The sequence below is a fragment of the Myotis yumanensis genome, unplaced genomic scaffold, assembly GCF_028538775.1.
Source record: "Myotis yumanensis isolate MYYU_CA2020_CCGP unplaced genomic scaffold, mMyoYum1.0.hap1 SCAF_11, whole genome shotgun sequence".
In the NCBI taxonomy this organism is placed as follows: domain Eukaryota; kingdom Metazoa; phylum Chordata; class Mammalia; order Chiroptera; family Vespertilionidae; genus Myotis; species Myotis yumanensis.
In genome coordinates, this window is record NW_027223762.1 from 71,938,668 (window position 1) to 71,958,717 (window position 20,050).

Below are 20,050 nucleotides of genomic sequence, written 5' to 3' on the forward strand. Positions count from 1 at the left end.
ATCACATCCTTGAAAAGAGAGGTCAGATTGAGCCCCCATCAACTCAGCAACTTGATCTTTGCGGTGCATGTGCTTAGTCCCTGGGTGAGCTGGAGAGGGATGCTCTCCTGTGTACCAATAGGCTGGGCCCTCCTTTCTGGGAACCTAGGGTCCCAGAACATCAGCTTTCTTCTGGAGGTTCCCCTCACCTCCCCTGACCAGCGGTTCCTTCCAGGACAGAACTCCCAGAAGCTTTCAGATGGCCAGGTCCCAGAAGACTGTGCTAGCCCTTCCTCAGACTGAAGGTAGGTGTCTCTCACCTGCAGAGGTAGAGCTCTCCTGAGGTTTGGGGCCACAAGGGAATGGAAAACTCATGGCTGAGGTTTCTCCTTGCATCATTTTTTAAAATATATTTTTACTGCCGAAACCGGTTTGGCTCAGTGGATAGAGCGTCGGCCTGCGGACTGAAAGGTCCCAGGTTCGATTCCGGTCAAGGGCATGTACCTGGGTTGCGCGCACATCCCCAGTAGGAGATGTGCAGGAGGCAGCTGATCGATGTTTCTCTCTCATCGATGTTTCTAACTCTCTCTCTCTCTGTCCCTTCCTCTCTGTAAAAAATCAATAAAATATATTTTAAAAAAAAAAAATATATATATATATTTACTGATTTTAGAGTGAGAGGGAGGGAGGGAGGGAGAGAGAGAGAGAGAGAGAGAGAGAGAGAGAGAGAGAGAGAGACAAACATCTATCGCTGCCTTCTGCACACCGGATCAAGCCCACAACCCGCATATGGCCCAACCAGGAATCAAATTGGCAACCTGGTGCACAGGGTAATGCTCAACCAACTGAACCACACCGGCCAGGGCCCCCCTTGCATCTTGCAATCCAGAGTTGCCTCCTCTCCTCACCCAGCATGGCGGGATGGTGGTAGTCAGGTGGGATATTGACTACTCATCCTGTCCACAGGGGTCCAGGCAGCTGCCGCAATCCCCATTCTTCTGCCCAACCTGAAGCACAGTGGCTTCGACCATCCCCTACACCAGGGGATCTGCCGGCCGACCCAGCGCTTCTGCAGTCCCAACTCAGCTCCAACTCCCAAGTTGTCGAAGAAGCCCAAGATGCAGGCCACAGGAGACATGTTCCCCACTGACTGGAGCCCACCACAGGTCACATTCCTGACCCCGAGGGCCACGGGGGACGTGGTCCCCACTGACTGGAGCCCACCACATGTCACGTTCCTGACCCCGAGGGCCACAGGGGACGTGGTCCCCACTGACTGGAGCCCACCGCATGTCACATTCCTGACCCCGAGGACCATAGGGGACGTGGTCTCCACCCACTGGAGCCCACCGCATGTCACGTTTCTGACCCCGAGGGCCACGGGGGACACGGTCCCCACCCACTGGAGGCCACCGTATGTCACGTTCCTGACTCCCTGGGCACCGAAAGCTGGCAGGTGGGTGGGCGCGGTGGAGCCTGAGGGCCCGAGGAGACTGGCCTGCTCTGTGCCTATGGAGCCAGAGCAAGAACCCCAGGACTCGGGCCCCATGGAGGACCTGGCCTCACAGGAGCAGCAGCTCTGGAGCGCAGCAGGCCCCAGCCAGCAGGCTGCTGCGGGGACCGGCACCAGGGTAAGCAGTGGCCTCCTCTCCTCACTGCCCCTCTCTGGTCACCCTGCCTCTGTCACCCCCAGGCACTTCTTTTGGCCGTTCCTTGGCCGTACCCCAGCTGTCCTTTGACCACCTCCTTTGCACCACCCCTCCTCAGCCCTAGTCCCCCTCGTCCTTGGGCTCCAAAGGCTAGGTGCCCTCCCTTTATTCCCACTCCTAGCTCTTGCTGAGGGTGGCTTGGCAGTGGGACCTTTGCAGCTTTCACAGCCGTGGTTGGGATGTGGCTGCAGAGGAAAGACTTTGGAGCCGGGGCAGGGCTAGTCAGGCACAGAGGCTGGGCTGGCTGTGGTCCCGTGGATCTGGAGTCCTGAATGGACACTTCTGTGATGAACTTCACCAGGGGAGCAAACTCCTGTTGCTAGGTAGACCGAGGGGACACGTAAGGAAATGTGTTCTAAGAACAGAGATTCAGTTGTCTATGATAGTCCAAGATTGCCAGTCACTGAAATGCCCACCACGGGGGAACTGATGAATTCGGTTCCAGCCACACATCGGGGTCCCCTGAGGGTATTTCTTAAGTTACCTCTGTAATATAGATGTGGAATGACCCTCAAGACATACTGTTAAGTGCACAGGGTGAGTGCAGGGGGCCTCAGTGTGCTTCCCTCCGTGCTGAGAGGGCTCTGTGACGGTCTGTTTGCTTACCTGTGCACAGAAATGCTCTGCAAGCACGCCTGTGGGTAGGGCATTTTACTGTATGCCCTCATGTTTTTTATTTTTTAGTCAGGTGAATGGATTGCCTGTTCAGAAAAGTAAACAAGATAAAGGGCGTACTTTAGATTAAATTTTATTGTGTTTCCCTCTACTTTGTCTTTCTCTCCCCCATTCCCATGTCCCGTTCTCCAGCTCACCTTTGAGGGCTCAGGAAGCTACGTCAACAGCTTAGATTACTTGCTGCAGGAGAAGAGGTGAGTGCAAGAAGGGGTCCATCACGGGCTGTTCATTTCCATGGGCTTGGCAGTACCTTCACAGGGCTCATCCTCTGACTCAGATCAAATGCCTCCCAGGCTAAAGCAGCCCACCTCCGGCACAGTGAGCCCCCTGAGCGCCCTGTGTGCTGAATGAATAACGAACATGGAGAACAGCAGCCAGGTCAGAGGAGGCCATGTCCAAGCAGAGAGCCCCAGAACGCCCCACCCCCTGCCCATTACAGAGCCCACGTCCGGCTCCTCTTCCCATCCTGACTCTTGGGCCCAGTTCCTGCCAGTGTGGAGAAGCGGGGGAGCTGGTCTCTCAGTTCCCTCTCATGTGTTAGAGGCAGAGAAGGTGCTGGTTCTGATGGGTGTGCAGCCTGCCTCCTGCCTCCTGCCTCCCAGAGAGGCATCACTTCCCACTGCCTGCTCTGCACCAACCCTGACGCACGCTTTGCTCATTTTCCCATAGCACGTCATCCGGTTCACGTGTGCCATCTCCCTGGGTTACAGTGAGCCTTATCTCACCAAAAACTTACTTCTAAGGCCCAAGTGGTGTCCCTCAGGGAGGCGGGGGTGGTGGTGGAGACACTGACTCTTTTGCACTGGGAGGTTCTCGCTCTGCACTGACCAGGCGCCGGGTATACAGAGGCAGCCCCTGCCCACCTGGTAATTAACACCATGATTCTATGTTCCCTGTGCCATCAGCTGCTGTGGAGGGGCCTGGAAGAGTGGCACCTGGAGATCAGGAATGGCTCTTCAGAGGTGTCCTTGTCCTTGAACCTCAGAGGGTTAGAAGACCTGGGAGGGCAGCGGAGGTGACCACACATATAGGTGGCCAGGACTGGGATTCTTGGTGCCAAGTGGAGATGCAGCCACGCTGTGAGCGGCAGCTGGGTCATGAGGGGCCTCACGAACACCAGACAGTCACCGGGGAGGCCTAGGCAGGTAGTGATGCGGTTGCCCACATGTTTGAGAAAGAGCACTCCGGATGCATCATGGAGGATGGATGGGAAGGGTGAGAGGAAGTAGGGCGACTGGTGATGAGATGGGCGCCTTTGTGGGAAAGAGGGATTCAGAACTGGACCTGTGGCGTCCAACGGGCATGAGTACATTCAGCCAGACATCATCCAGTGAGTGGCTAGCCAGGGGGATCTGCACTCAAGACAGTGGCCAGGCTGGAGGTACAAATCGCAGAACTAGAACCTATGGGCAGAGCCAGGGCAAGCCCTGGGAGGGGCATGGCAAGGGCTGGGGAGTCAGGACTCCCTCAACAGCCCTAGGGACAAGGACAGCATGAGGACAGAGAAGGCTGGAGCAGGTGAGGGAGTAGGGGCTCAGGCAAGATAATGGTTGGCAGCAGGGCCTGTGGTAGGGGCCAGTTGAAAAGGGAAGTACAGGGGAACCTCAGTTCTCTAACTTAATTTGTTCTGGAAGGCTGTTCGAGAAGTGATTTGTTCAAAAACCGAATCATTTTCCCCATTAGGAATATGTAAATTGAGCCCTGACTGATGTTGATCGGTGGTTAGAGCCCAGCCCAAGCACCTAAGGAAATTGGGTTCGATTCCTGATCAAGGGCACGTACTTGGGTTGTAGGTTTGATCCCTGGCCTCCATCAGGGCTCGTGTGGGAGACAAGCAACCGATGTTCTCTCTCATATTGCTGTTTCTCTTGTTCACTCGCTCTCTCTCTTTTTCTCTCTCCCCTTCTCCCCCTCCCTCCCTCCCTCTCTTCCACTCTCTCTTAAAAAAAAAAAAAAAGGAAAAATATCTTCAGGGTGAGGATTAACAAAGCAAAACAAAAAATACTGTAAATTGAATTAATCCATTCCAGACCTCAAATGATTCCCCGTTTTAACCTTTCTTATATACAGTGCACATCCAATATACTGTTTAACCTACAAATAAACACTTCTTTTCTTAAATTTATTGAACCACCCCCTACTAGCCTTAAATGAATTTTTCATATATCATTGCCTCGGAAATGCTACCACAGGCTAACTGCTTTTTGTTTATCTAAATCAACAAGATTTTCTACCTTTTCAATTGCCTGTGATTGTTTTGTGAGCACTTTTACACCCTTAGCAACATCAGCACTCTTGATGGCCTCTTTAGGTTTTAAAACTGTGCTAATCTCCATTTTGCCAGCAACAAAAGCATTCTCTCCTTTGTTTGTGGCCTGAGAGATGCTTTTTGTCAGACTGAGGCATCAGCTTGAAGGGTTGTTAGGTCAAAAACTGAAGTTTGGGTCAACAACCAAGACATTTTTTTCTGTGAACAACTTGGTTGGGAACCTTTGAGAATTGAGGTTTGACTATAAAGTGCTCAGGGGCCGGTGGGAGAAACGTGGGCTCCAGGCCTCTGCGGCTGAGGCACAGGGTGAGGGAGTCAGGGATGAGCAGGATCTGTAGCTGCCTGCCCTTTGAGGTGGAGAGAAGGCGAAGCGGCAGCCGTGAGCACGGGGCTTCTCCTGGCCAGTGTGGCTGGGCCCCAGCAGGAGCAAAAGGGCTGGGCACAGGCGTGGTGTGCTAAAAAGTGAGCAGATGCCAAAATAAGGTCCACTAATAAGAGCACACTTTAACCCAGCCGGCATGGCTCGGTGCTTGAGCATCAACCTAGGAACCAGGAGGTCGAGGTTCCATTCCTGGTCGGGGCACATGCCTGGGTTGTGGGCTCGATCCGCATTGGGGGGCTTGCAGGAGGCAGCCCATCAATGATTCTGTCTCCCTCTTCCTTCCTCTCTGAAATCAATAAAAATATATTAAAAATTAAAAATAAATAAAAGCACACTTTAAGTGTGTAGTGCCACACGTCTTCTTTTATAATTGTTTTTAACCGTCACTGGAGGACATGCTTTTATTGATTTTAGAGCGAGAGGAAGGTTGCCCGACTGTTTCCTGCATGCCCCTTGACTGGGGATTGAACCCACAACCTGAGTATGTGCCCAGAATGGGAATCAAACCTGTGACACTTTGGTCTATGGGACAATGCTCCAGCTAACTAAGCCACACAGGCCAGGGCAGAAATCATCTCCTTTCAGGCCTGTCTGCTCCTCTCTGCACATTCAGAGATGATTCAGTCAGTGCAACGCAGCTCCGCCCCCCATAAAGAGAGAAGTTTTGGGGGTTTTTGGTGTGTTTTTGTTGTTGTTTTTTGTTTGGGGGTTTTTTGTGTGTGTGTTTTTTTTTTTTTTTTTTGCAGAAAAGCAAGCAAGAATGCATTGACTGAAGCAAAAATATACTTAGGAGGGTGAAACAAAGAAGGGCATAGAAGAAGCCACAGGGGAGCCTAGGCTGGGCTGCCGGGCTCACTGGGAAGTCAGAGAAGCGGGGGCCTTGGAGGCAGGTCCAGGGGGTGAGCCCGGGAAGAGCTGCCCACTGCTCCCCTGGTTGCAAGTCTCATGAGGTCTCTTAGAGATTAGGGGGTACATGCCTGTGGGGGAAGGAGAGGGGAGAGTGGATGGCACATGCTCCCTGGAGGGAGAGCGTCAAGATGAAAGTTTTTTGTTTTGTTTTTAATTTTTTTATTGATTAAGTTATTACATGTGTCCTTATACCACCAAGATAGAAGTTTTTGAGTCAGGCATTTTGGCTGCCCGGCCCCTCCTAGGGGTCCCTGCAGCCCAGTGACAGCTGGATGACCCTCAGGAACAGCACTGACCTGTTGGCTCTCATCTCCCTGCAGGGAACAGGCCCTGGAGCAGGAGCGGGGGGAGCTGCTCCTGCAACACCCTGCTGATCATGACTCCTTGGATCTCCATGAGGAGGCCGTGCCTCTCACACCCGAGCACAGGTGGCGGTGGGCATCCAGGGGCACAGGGGGGCACTGGGAAGGGTATGAGGGGGAGCAGGCAGAGGTGGGGAGGATATGGGGGGAAGGATCCCTTCACCCATCTCTTCACGCAAAGGATTTAGTCCGCCACACTGGATTTTGAACAATTTCAGCCAGTGATCTCAGGTTGAGATCTCAGGTTATGAGTTCTCAGGTTGCCTCCTTCCCTTAAACCACATTCACTGAGAAATATTTATTCACCAGCTGTGTGTCAGGGTCTAGTGTGGGCCTTTGAGGACACAGATCCAAAACATGGCCTGCTCGGCCCCACTTGTCTGCCCACATTTATGGAACCTACTCTTGGGACAATAACTGCACAAAACTGCAGCCTGAATGGGAACTGCCTCTGAAGGGGAGCATGCAGCCACATGGCACTGTCCCCGGTCCCCACTGGGAAAAGAAGGTGGCTTCTCTCCATGCGGTCATGCCAGGGACTCATCTGTGCCAGTCTCAGAGATGCCCAAGGACCACAGCTGAACCCACCTTCAGGGTACCCTGCTATGTGTTCATCGTGTGTCTGTCCATCCTTCCGTCCATTCATCCATCCAACATAAAAAATAAACCTCGCGCCTGACCGGCGCCAGGCACTAACAGACTCGGGATGCCGCGGGAACGAAGCCAGGCAGACATCTCTGCCCTCATATCACTTGCTTTTAGGACAGGGAGACAGTGAACCAGCTGGGTGAAGCCACATGACAGGCGCTAATGAGAAAGGATAAACTGGGGAGGAGCATTGGGACTGTTGGGAGGTTTGGGATGGGTCAGGAAAGCCCCCCCGCCCCCCGCCCCCAGCAGATGACTTTTATGCAGAGCCCTGGAAGAGATGAGTAGTGTCAAGGGGAGACGAGGGGGGGGGTGGTATTAATCAAAGGGGCCAGAAGGGTTTGGCCTGAGCAAGCAGAAGGGAGTTGTCTGGGGTAAGACTAGGGGTTATGGGGTAGGGTGGGGTGGGATTGAGAGTTCATTTGGGGGATCCAGAGGCAGGATCAAGGAGGTGGCTAGAATGCCATGTCTGGAAAGGCAAACTTGGGAGTTTCTATATACAAATGACATTTAAAGCCACAAAACTGGGTGAGATGACTTGGGAGCCAGTATATAGAGAGAAGAGACAGGGGCCCAAGGCCCAACATAGAGGCCATGCTGACCTTGACAAGAACAACTTTGGTGGGTAGCTTTGGGCAAACCTGACTGGAATAGGTTCCTAGGAGAACAGAAGCAGAACCAAGAGAAAAATGGGCAGTAGCTGAAGGGGGAAGGGCAGTCAGGATAGATCCATCTGTCTTTCCCTCCCTCCCTCCCTCCTTCCCTCCCTCCCTCCCTTCCTCCCTTCCTCCCGCTGCCCAAGGGGAGCCACTTCAGCCATGTAACAGCACAAGTTGATCAGCACACTCCGACTGTGGCAGTCCAGGCTTTGCCTTTTCTTTTTTGTCAGTCCTCACCTGAGGATGTTTTTTCCACGGATTTTTAAGAGAGTGGGGAAGGTAGGGGAAAAGAAAGACACATTGAAGAGGGGATACAATCCAACTATGTGGGGAGGGTACACACTGTCAGTACCGTCACTCATGAAGAGGGAATGGGGAAAGGGAGTCAGTGGGATGATTCCTGGGAATGAGGTGGCTGAGGCACCCCAACTGGGCCTACGGATCGAACCTGCAACCCAGGTACAGGTTCCTGACTGGTGCACAGGCCGACACTCTAACCATGGAGCCACACTGGCCAGGGCAGGCTTTGCTCTTTCCTAAGTCTGAGTGCTGTTATCCGCTGTTGATTTGCAGTGATAGGCTGAGTGTGCGTTCAGCACCCACTTGCTGAGGATGTTGAGTGAAAGCACACGGACTTCCTCACGGCCTCCACGTTTGTGACCCCAATATGATTGTTGACCAGAGATTGTTATGAACGACACCTTGGTGGACTGTTTGCTTTTTTCTGCAATTTTCTTGGTAACCAGTTGCCTCAGGATTAGATCAGGGCTCAGCACACTTACTGGGAAGTCTGTAAACGGTAAATATCTCAGGATCTGCGGGCCATGCAGTCTGTCTAAGGACTCAGCTCTGCTGTGTGGCTGAAGGGCCTGCAGACAACATGTGAGTGGCTGTGCTGCCTGAAAGTCTCACTGCAGAACGGGGCAGGCGGCACCCCCTGCCCGGTGCCAGTGCTCACTGCAGAGCCAAGTGCCAGATGGGCTGAGCACTGCTCACGCGCTGCCCAGGGACCCCAAGGGAAGGGGCTGTGCGCGTCACAGCGCCTCCAAGTGCGGGCACGTGTGCTGAGTGTGGAAACAGTGGAACCTCGGGGGTGGAGACCTTGATGGCGGCACAGGTGATGAGAGCACTGCTCCTCTATGTTGGGGCCTCTGGATTTGGTTTCCAGTTCCCCACTCGCTGGACAGATAGCCTTGGAATTGAGCCTTTTAAATATCTCTGCAGCAGGAATAATTACTCTAGCTCTGCCTTCCTGCCACGTGCACTCAGGATTACAGAAGCCACGCTTGGATATTTTTAAATCCTAGCAGGAAGGGAGTTATCTGGGCAACCGGTTTAAGACAGGAGGGGTTTCAGGCTTGGAAATCGCTGATACTTTTCTGGGCACGTGACATTTTCAAGCTGGACTTTGAGAAAGCCAGTTGACAATAGCCACTTTGAGGTGGTGGTTTTGATGTGGGATCATGTTGATGGGACAGTTCAACTCTCTGCTTCAAAGAAAATGACTCCCTGATACACAAAGCCAGCAGCGTCTTCCCTCCCTGAGTCGGGTATGGCGCATGGAGGAGCGTAGGTCTGGAGGGGTGAGCTGAGGCGGGGGCCCAATCTCGTCTGGCAGACAAGTCGCCTGTGACTCATATAACCACAGTTGCCCTCAGAAGGGACCCTGAGCATCCTGAGCAGATCATCTGCTCGCACGCAAAGGACTGGCTAGTGTTTGAATGGACGACATCCACATTCTCTATTTCCTCAAGTTGAAAGACCTTGTGTGTGTGCTGGGGTGGGGGAGGGAGGACATTAAACCACAACAGCATCCTTTATCCTCAGTTCTGGGCTGTACAGGAAGCCCTCGATTAGATGTGTGAGGGTCATCTCGGAACTCTGAATGACAGACAGACGTTATAGTTAATATCACAAAAACCCCTTTGAACAGTGGTTTGGGGACAAGGTGAGACTTTTTTATAGGTAAGCCTACTTCTTGCAGGCTTTGAATAATTTGTACATTTTTTAAATTACAAAAGCAACTTTGGATATTCAAACAGTGAAGAAATTAATCTCAAATGGCAAAGAAATGAGTAAAACAGAAAATTGTTTTACCATCTGTGTGGCAGTTTTCCCAGGCTGCTTCCAGAGGCCACAGAGTCAGAATCTCCCAGCGTGAGGTCACCCCTTTGTGCTGCTTCACCCTCAGGGCAACCTGCAATTCTGGTCATGCCCTGACAGTGGGGCACTTGGCATGAAGTGAGAGAGTTCACCTGGCCAGCAGAGGGCAACCACCTCGCTCTCCACTTCCAGTGCGCGCTGCTATGGACCACATCCTAACGGGAGCCCCAAGTGCTACCCTCTCCGAGTTCACAGTCTCAGCCCAGCTGGGATCTGGGTAGGGGCAGTCCTCTGGTGAGGGAGGGCATGCAGTTCCGTAGCTGCTTTAATTTGTTGCTGTTACTGTTGTATGAAGTAAACAGGAAATGCCTCCTTTTCCCCAAATCCTGCTGCCCAGGGCTGACCCTAGCTCATAGTTGCATGTGCCAGATACTGGAGTGTGTGTGTGTGGGGGGGTGCTGCATGCATTCATGAGTGTGTGTATACCTACACACGCACACATGTGCACACACACACTTCCCGTTCTGCAGCTTGCTCTTCCACCTGCATTGTGGTGCAGCCACCTCATTCCCAGGAATCATCCCACTGCCTCCCTTTCCCCATTCCCTCTTCATGCAGTGACGGTACTGACAGTGTGTACCCTCCCCACATAGTTTGATTGTATCCCTTCTTCTTCTCCCTACTCTCTGATCTACTCAGTCAGACTCACAGGGAAGGTGGGGCCTGGGCATCTGCATTTTACCAGCTTCCCGGGGAGTCCTCCTGATCACGGAGCTTGAGGACCGCTGCCCTGAGGAAGAGCCTGGGCTCCTTCATGGCGAGGATGCCCTCCCTGACCCTGGCTGACCCAGCCTGGGCTCTGGCCTGTCCACCTGCTGGAGGGCACTGGGAAGTGCAGGGGCACTGATCCATCCTCCAGCACCTGGCACTGCACATGGTGGGCACTCTGGGGTTGTCACCATAGCCTCTAGCTCTTGGACTGAGGCCCACAGAGGGGTCAGGTGTATGACAGAGTGAAAGGAGAGGGCCCCTTAGTCCAGCGGTCGCCAACTGGTGGTCCACGGACCACTGGGGGTTCGTGAGGTCCAAAAGGTTGGCGACTGCTGTCTTAGTCTACATCTCAGGGGTTCTTCTCCATCAGCAGGTGGCGCTGTCCCCCTGGTTCAGTTCACCCACCTCCCCTCCCCCCAGCTCCCCAGGCCCCAGCTGCAGACCAGGTGTGCCTGCTGACCGGCTCTCCCACCCTTGCTTTGCCAGGACGCTGGTGGAGAGGTTCTCCATGTCCCTGCAGGTCATCCCCTCAGTCCATCCAGGAGAGGCCGTCTTTCTACCCAGGCATCACCCCCTGCCTTGTGACCTGGACTGTTCGCACCTGGAGCCCCGTAACCACCTGGAAAGGCAGTTCTTCAGGTAAGTGTCTGCGCGGCATGACCAGGCCCCTCCTCATGGAGCCCCCTGATGAGGACCACCCCAAAGGAGGAAATCCAAAGCTGTGTTTTGGCCCATTTGGATGTGTCGACTTTTAGAGATGTAGACGAAATAGCCACAGTGTCTCACAATATTTAATTTTTTTAAAATCTTACATTTCAGTAAATATTAGCCTGTGTATTTATGTACTCATATTGCCTTTTTCCCTCACACCTGAGCTTCATCAAACGACTTTAATCACAGTCATCTTACATGCCTTCGGAGTTATGTCTCCACCAACACTGGAGCCGCTTTCTGGGCCAGCTAGCAGTTTCCAGAGCATGCGCCGCACCGCCAGCCACTCCCTGGGGCCCTGCGTCAGGCTGTGTGCTCTGACGCTGGGAGTGTGTCCGGGCGGAGCACGCTGTGTGTAATGTCAGGACAGCTTGTTCCTCTTCCCTGGGAAGGAAGTTCATGATCGTTATCACATAAGCACTGACTACGTTGCTTTTTAAGGCTTAAAAAAACCCTTCATGACAGTAACATGCAACACTTGCAGTTGTGAGTTCATACACGGAAGAAAAAGAGCCGCAGGACTCAGTGCGCAGCATCCCTGCGTGCAGTGCAGGCCGCCGGGAGCTGGCACGGAGGCAGCTGGCCCACCAGCTCACAAGGTCAGGCTGCCTCTGTGGCCCCTTCGGCCACATTAGGACTTGAACCCAGGAATCTTGTTCTCTTTTCCAGCTGTTTGGGGCTTCCTCGTGTCTGTTTCATTAATTCTAAATCTACTTTTTTAAATAATAGATAACATTTTGATGTGTTTCTTTTAAAACTGAGTTGCATGGAAAGTTTCAAACATACCTAACAGTAAAGAGAGCAGTATAATATGCCTCATGTGCCGGCATCAACTTCAACAATTATCAGCTTAAAGCCCATCTTGTTCCATCTCTACTCCTGCCCCTAACTAGCATTGTCCCCCCGGGTTGTCTTTAGGCAAATCCGACACACATAACTTAATCTGTATGCACTTCAATTTGTGTCTCTAAAAGCAGGATTCTATCTTTAGACATTACATCAATGCCGTTATTGCACCTAAAAAAACCCAGTAGCTTCCTATTATCAGTCAATGTTGAGCTTTCCTTGATTGTCTTATAGATGTCTTCTACATGTTGTTCACATCAGGACGCAGACACCGCACGTGGGCAGACAGCAGACGCTGCTCGGGAAGGATGCTGCACTGCACTGGTGCCGTCCTCGTTGCGTGGCGCGCAGGCTGTGTCCTCCTTCCCTGTTATAACAGCGTGTGGAGAATGTGCTAACACACACAGTGTCTGTCTGGAGGTCTGGAGTATACCCCTGGCTGTGATGTGAGGTGGTTTGGCCTGAGCATATGAATATTGATGAAGGTTCACTTTACCAAATTGAAAATGTATCTAATAAAGAGGTGATGAAAAGGGGGGAAAGGAATGAAGGGAGAGGAGGAAAGATAGTGGAGCTGGAGAAAGGAGGGGATAGCGAACAGGCCGGGCAGGAGTGGGGTGGGGAGGACAGGAGAGAGGAAAGCAGCTTCCTGAGCAGCCTCACGGTTTGTGCCAACAGCAGGACTTCTGCCCCGGGCTCAACGGCCCGCAGGAAGTGTTGGACAGATGAGCTGGCCCATGGAGCAGTGACCTGGATCTGAGCGGCCCTGCCAAATGGGGCCAGGTGGCTGGCCGGCTCCCTTGGAGGGAGGAATGCAGGCCCTCCTGCCTGAGGCGTGCTAACGACAGTGCGGCCTTGCCAGCCAGCAAATCCCAAAGTGAGGGCGTTTGGTCTGGGCCCTGCTCCGCATGGGTAAGGGCTGCTTCCTGAAGGTCACCATTTAGCCTCGGGGCCATCTTTTAGTTCCTGTTTTTGCCAAGGACTTCAAGTTCAGACACAAGAGTGGGGGATACTGGTCTTTTAATAATTATCCCGTTGTGTTCAGCCGGAAACACGAAAATGGAGGAAGAATAAAAGATCACTTGATCTCAAAAAAGCAGTGTTTCCATTTCCTGCCGTACAGACAGCTAACACTGTGATTACAGGTCATTGTAACTGTCCTCCTTATACTCCTGTGTTTTCCAGACTTTCTGTAGTGAACGTTTTTATCATTGAGGGGGGAAAAGTGAATGCCTCCATAAAAATCACTTCCAGAAATAGAGTCGCTTCTTGCCCGTCCGTGAAAAGGATTATCTTTCTCCCCACTGTTCACCATGGGAAACCCTGGCACCGAGTAAGCAAGCTGTTTGTCTCAGACGGCAGAGCAAATGGGTAGCCGAGCGCCGCAGCCGGCACGTCCCCAGGACTGGGCCTGCACAGGGGTCCGAGCCCGCAGCTGTGGCACCGGAGGTGGCCCGGCCATCCCTCTGCTCATCACCCAGTTGGATGTGTGGCCTCAGTGCAGTTCCCTGGGACCAAGGGCACAGGCCTTCATGACAGAGCTGGTGCCAGGCTGAACTTTTTCCTCCTCCCTGGACAGCAGTTCAACAGGAAATCCGATGCCCTGAGTGGAAGCTTCAGGATGTGCCCACTCCCGGCCAGGAGGCAGCTCCAGGGAAGGTGGGGGCTGCCCACTGAATTATTCAGGGTGCTCCCCTGGCCCCGCAGTGTGCGTGGGGGTGTCCTGCAGGTGGGGCGCCTGGTGCACAGGCCAGGGCTTCGCTCCGTGAATACTTTAACAGGAGAACGGGCAGGTCCGAGCTGCGAGGGCTCTGCTGCGTGGGCACCGGATCTCTGAGGCCCAGCCCTCGCTTTGCCAGGCCTCCTCTTCCGGGCATGCTGGGGTTGAAGCCTGTGAAATAATCCAGTAGTTAGAGTGGGCAGGACTGAGCCACCCACTGGCTGCAACTGTCCCTGAAAATACAGAGCCCACAGGCAGGGCTGTCGCTGGGGTCCCTGCTCTGACCTGGTGATGCTGCTTAGCTTTGACAAAGGGAAAGCCAGAAAGAAGAGCAGCAGCGATGAAGGCTCTGAGCACTATTCCTTTCTGTTCTCCGAGGAGGCCGTTAAACTTTCATTTGAGTAACTTGGCAAGGACGCAGAAACTGATACTGTATAAATAGCTACACTGTGTTTATGCCTCCACCAGCGTGGGATTCCCAAGGCACGGAGAGACTGCCCTCTGGGACTGCTGCCGGGAGGTGGGGGGAGGGAAGGCTGGAGGACTGTTGGCGAGGCACTATCAGGCATGGACGTCCACGCAGAGGCTGGAGGTCTGCCCAGCACCCACGTGGGTCCACGCCGGCCCTTTGGTGCTGTCCCCTTGTTTTGTGCAGTTCTCCTTTGGGGCTGATTCCCCTTTCCTTCCCTCAGCTCCCGGGCCCTCCGAACTCGCCACGGGGTTGGGGATCAGCAGTTTTTTGACTGGCTGCTCCTTGTCCTGGCGAGAACCTCCCTACTGGGACCCCAGGGTGGACAGTGTGGCTTTGTGTTCAGCCAGGCCATGCGGCATCTGCTGTGACCAAGGCTCCCTCCTCCCGGCTCATTGTCAGCATAACTGCTGACCGTAGCGTTGGCTTAGCCACCCCGAGTCCGAGTTCTTGATTTGTAGACGTGGCAAGGGTTTTTGTAAATCTAACAACCACAGAGTCTGTGACCCACATGTTTGAGCGCTCAAGCACACCCCTCCCCCCCCCCCCGCCCCTCCCCTTTCCTCCCAGGTACTGCTGCAGGCTCTCCTGCTCCCATCGGGGCCCTGTGCAGTGAGGCCCTCCTGCCCTTCCACTAAGCTGGAGGTCACTCGTGTCTCACCTGTCCCTTCCGCTGCAGGGGCAGCCCGTGAATTCGTGGGGTGAAGCAGCACTTGTGGCCTAGCCCTGGGCAGAGTTCCTAAAGCCACTCGCTCCGGGCGCCCTGGGCCACCCTTTCTGCCACGTATTGCTGCTCGTCTTACAGACTAACCCTAACTCGGCAGCTGTGAGCCCAGAGGCAGCCTGATCATTCCACCGTGGTTGGCAAACCGTGGCTCGCGAGCCACATGCGGCTCTTTGGTTCCTTGAGTGTGGCTCTTCCACAAAACACCACGTGTGGGCATGCGTGTACAGTGCGATTGAAACTTTGTGGCCCATGTGCAGAAGTCGGTATTTTGTGGAAGAGCCGGTATTTTGTGGAAGAGCCACACTCAAGGGGCCAAAGAGCCACATGTGGCTCGCGAGCCTCGGTTTGCCGAGCTGCAGTTTGCCGACCACTGCCCCAACAGAATGCCACAGTCTCCCAAGAGTCCCTGGAGCACCAGCCTCCTTGCCACGTGGCCCCTGGTCAAGTCCTGCTGGTCTGTGAGGTCCTCCAGACATCGTTTGCCTGGGTATTGTCTGCATCCGGGGTTCTGTGCTGGAACCACGCGGGCATCATGGGGTCAGTCCATGAAAGTGTCCATGTGACCAAGTGCATGGAGCCAGCGGTGCCCCAGCAGCCCCGGGGCACACACATGTTTCATGAACAAATAAAGGTCTATTTTAGAGCCGTCAACTTCACAAACACAGGGGGAAAGCTGCTTTCTCCTCTGAACTTAAATGACTTGGAAAATATAAACAATTTGTAAATTGCCTGGACATACTCAAGGAGACAGCATCTTGGCTTGGAGGAGAACCTTTGTTCTGGAGCATTCTGTGCCTCACAGAATAAAATATGTCCTTTGTAAAAAGGAGAGGGTGGGCTGGCCGAGGACTTTCTATCTGGAGTCAGGATTTTAAATGCTGTCCAAAATCTTGGCGTGGGCCTGGCCATCAAAGCAAGAACAAACGGGGAAGTTACATTCCCATCTCCTGGAATTCATATTAACTGCCTTTAGGACTATCCTGAGAGCAAAGGGTGCTCACCAATGCAGCGGCAGGACAGGCTCCCCCGCCCCAGCCCCCCAGGGATGAAGCCAGCGACCCTGCAAAGTGGCTTCCGGAGCTCCTTCTCCGAGGGCCTAGAGCAGGGGTGGGCAAACTTTTTGACTCGAGGGCCACAATGGGTTCTTAAACTTGACCGGAGGGCCGGAACAAAAGCATGGATGGAGTGTTTGTGTGAACTAATATAAATTCAAAGTAAACATCATTACATAAAAGGGTACGGTCTTTTTTTTTTTTTTTAGTTTTATTCATTTCAAACGGACCGGATCCGGCCCGCGGGCTGTAGTTTGCCTTCGGCTGGCCTAGAGCCACCTGGAGCGTTTCAGCTCCTGGTCACAGGGTGGCCAGCAGGCCGGTGAGCTCGGGCTCCTCTCCATGTGGCAGTGGGATTTGAAGGCTCCTGTTAGGACGCTGTCCTGAGTGGGGCTCGGGTTCGGGCCACAGGCAGGTGGTGCCTGGGTGCCAGTCCCCTGGACTTGGGTCGCTGCTGCTTACATGGTTTCTGGGGTCCTCGGCGGCACCCTTGTTTGTGATTTGCTTCCCAGAATTTCCCTGCCTCCAGCCCCTTTCTATTATTTCCCCATCTTCTCAGGTGTCCCCTTTGTTTCGGAAAAACAGCCCAGGCAGAAAAGCGCCCTGTAATCGGAGTCCGGACGCTGGCCCACGTGGGCCCTGTGGTAACTCTGCCCCCAACGGTGGGGCCCCAGGCTGAGGCTGTGACTCCGGATTCTCCCCTGAGCTGCCTCGGATCCCCCAGTCAGCCTGTGAACCCCACAGTCCCCCTCTGTCCAGTGGGAAGGACAGCGTATTTAAAGCACTGTGAGATGTGCTCACGGGGAACAAGTGATTCTGATGAGAGCAGTTTTGCCCTCCCAGCTGCTTGCATCCTGGGCTCTACAAACGTGTTTGTCCATAGTGATGACTGACATGATTCTAGCACCCTGGTGAGGCTGAAACTCGAGAATCCCCCACCCTGTTTTACTGAGATAGGTGTGAAGGAAGGCTGCCAGGCTGCCGGCCGCCAGCCGGAGCCCCCTAACCTGGTTCCGCTCCTCTGCCCCTCAGCTCCCCGCTGGCCCAGCAGCTCTCCTTCCTGCGAAGTGGCCTCCTGAGCAACCTCTACCTGCACCAGCCCGGCTGCCCTGTGCCCCTGCTCCGGTGGCTGTTCCAGGTGAGGACCCAGGCCTGCCACCAGGTGGCGGGAGCATTCCGGCCTGCAGCCCGGCAGAGCCACGGGGAAGGGAGGGGGGAAGGAGGACGGGAAGGGAAGGGGCGGGAGCATGCCTTTTCCTCCTCTGGTCTGGGCCGCTTCTGGGTTTGTTCCAGCTGAGGCAAGAGGAGGAATGCCTGTGATGGCATCATTGGGAAGATGCTGGGACCGGCCTGTGGTCTGTCGCCCAGAGCATGTGCCTCGCAGGGTGCTGTCTGTGCCCCCGAAGTCCTCTCTGTGGTTCTGTCCCTGCTACTCCACAGGTGCCTCCCGAGTCCCAGCTCATCTCTACTCCAAGTCTCAGGGCCTGGCTCAGGGCCCGCCATGGCCTGGAGCACCCTGCAAGTGTGGGGGCCCTGTGAATTTCAAGCTGGGGCTGCTCAGGTGTTGAGCGTCTGCCTCTTCTGTGGGTTGTAGTCAGCTGGGGAAGCCTAGAGCAGCTGCGCCTGACCTTTTCTGCCCTGCTGGTTGCCCCTGGGCCTGAGGAATAAGGTGAGAGCCAGCAGGGACAGCCCAGGCACCAGCTGCCGAGATCTGAACGCGGTCAGCCTTGGCACCTACCCAGGACAGAACCGTCCCTGTCCGGGAGGGCAGGTCAGAAGTTCCACCTGGTCTCATTCCTGCGCGTTGGAGCCTGGATCCCAGCTGTACATGAGAGCAGCATGCAGGGCGATTGGTCAAGGAAGTCGTCTTGCTGCCTGGCTGCCTTCCAGAAAGAGCCCTCCAGCTCTCTCCTCCCAGCGCCCCTCCCTCTCCCAGAGGGAAGAGGCACCCTTGGTGCCTGGGGCTATTGTGTGTGGCTGTTGCCCTTGTCCCTCCCCCAGGCCAGTGGGAATGGTGGGCCAGTGACAGGGAACAGTGTGGCCTTTCTTCTCTGCTCCCAGTCAGTGCAGCATCTCTGTGCTGCGTGCACAGTATATGACAAAACACACAATCGGGCATTGGGAGGCACAAAGGGCCCGTCTGAGACGTCGCCCACAGAGGGTCCTTGTGTGACCCTGGCACGGTGTGGACGGCCTTCCCTGTCCGTAAGGCCTGGGAGGAGTGAGCTACCCCTGCCCAGTCTCTTCTCCCACCTCTGTCACCCCAGGGGAGCCATAGAGCAGAGGCGCCAGCCCTGAGGCCAGACAGACTGCTGCAGTTCCTCCTCTGCCGCTTCCTGCTGTGTGACCTTGGGCAGGTTAGCTAGTGTCAGCCTAGGCCTCAGTTTTGTAGTCTGTGAACAGGGGCTGAGAGTCCCAGGTGGAGGTTAAATGAAGTCCTGTGACCTGCCTTGTTTGGATGGTCCCCCATGGCTCTGCCAGGGCCTGGCACCTTCTGGAAGGAGTGTTAGCAAGAGGCTCCAGTTCTCCATCTTCAGGAAGGAGACAAGTGGCCATGTGGCTGTCATGTGGTCACACTGCAGGCCTTCACAGGGACTCTGCCATTTCACTTCTGAGGTTTGGGCTTTCTTGCACTTTCCCCACAGTAGCACCATCCATTCATTCATAGACATCGACTAAGGACCTGCTATACTGAGCTGTAGGGATGGAAGGGTTTGGGGACTGGCGTCTCGGGTGCCTGCCCAGAATGTGGCCCTGTGCTCAGCATACTTCTGAGCCTTCCTATTATGGGGACTCTGACTGTAAGAGGCAGAAATCCCTGGGGCTCCCTGAAGCTGCTGAGGAGAGTCTTAGAAAGGTACAGGGGTCGTTTGTGGGGTTGTCAGGAGGAGCAGAAACGAGGATGAAGAAGGTTTGGGATCCTAGGAAAGATCTTGGCTTTTCTCTACTCTGCAGACTCCATGGTCAAGTACATTCTCAGATAGGAGAGTCTGATTGGACTAAGAAGGGTTAAGTGACACCCTCAACCCCACTCCATCCTATCAAAGGCAGCTGGGTGAGCAGGGTCTCTGGGCTGCCCAAGGCTCCTGGGCACACCTGCGGCAGACTCAGAGTCGTGTGGGTGAGCAGGGCAGACCTCCCCAACCTGCTCATTCGACTGTTTCTTTGGAAAGGATATCCTCAGGTCCCATGGGACAAGGTCCTGCTGCCACCCCCGGATCCGTCCCAGGGGCTTCAGGTGGGCACTGGGTGAATAGACTTTGGCCTCGGTGCTCATGAATTATGTGAACTTGTTACTAGCACCCTAGGGTATACCTGCCAAGTGAGCCTTGCTGGGGACGTGGACAAAAGCAGGTATCATTGCTCTGAATTTATATTCTTGTTGGGAAACAATCAGATGTCCAGCTATGAAAAAAGAAGTTATGAGAAATTATAAGAGGAGGAGGAGGCAGAGTTCTGGTTTCTTAGGTCAGATCCCAGGAAGCTGGCTCTGAGACGTGATTTCCCAGCATATTTCTGGGAAGAGGGTGGGGGTGTGCGTCACTCTCAGCAGCTACCCTGGGAGGGAGAAGAGAAGGCCTGGGCGGAGTCAAAGCAAATGCAAGAGAGGTCACAGCCAGTCCTGCAGGGGCTTCTGGGACTGGGGGGACCTTTAGAGTTGTCCCCATGGAGGCAAGGGGCGCAGGCCTTTGGACCCCAGCCTAGGCCAGTTAGCAGACAAAGGCTGCACTTGGAGAGGGGTGTGACCTTGGGTGAGGCACTCCCTTCAGCCAAGGTTAATGTCCAGAGGGACTGGCTCAGGGCCCTCAGGCAGCAACGGCACTGAGCCCTGGGGGTGGGACCTTGTCCTGAAAGGGGCTGTGCCCAGGGCGCCCACCACAGCGTCCTTTTCTCAGCACTCGGGAGGACGGTGCGTGGGCAGCATGGCTGGCTCTGTGTGTCCTCAGGCCAGATGGCACTGTCGGGAGGGTGCTGTCCATGCCACTCAGCCCAACTGTGAGCCTGCGGGGCTAAAAAATATTAATACTTTTCCTCACACCTTCCAAGTTCTTCTGGCTG

General features: G+C 54.4%; 1 protein-coding gene across 1 annotated transcript in view; it reads left to right on the top strand.

Annotated features, from left to right (window-relative positions):
• Positions 1 to 238: 238 nt before the first annotated feature.
• The window catches only part of FAM178B (family with sequence similarity 178 member B), a 97,688-nt gene continuing 77,876 nt past the window's right edge, over positions 239 to 20,050 (top strand). The window contains exons 1-7 of the mRNA XM_070428551.1: positions 239 to 284; positions 946 to 1,213; positions 1,388 to 1,610; positions 2,496 to 2,557; positions 6,244 to 6,351; positions 10,953 to 11,105; positions 17,024 to 17,129. Coding sequence (XP_070284652.1) covers positions 239 to 284; positions 946 to 1,213; positions 1,388 to 1,610; positions 2,496 to 2,557; positions 6,244 to 6,351; positions 10,953 to 11,105; positions 17,024 to 17,129 — 966 coding nt within the window. The remainder of the gene's footprint in view (positions 285 to 945; positions 1,214 to 1,387; positions 1,611 to 2,495; positions 2,558 to 6,243; positions 6,352 to 10,952; positions 11,106 to 17,023; positions 17,130 to 20,050) is intronic.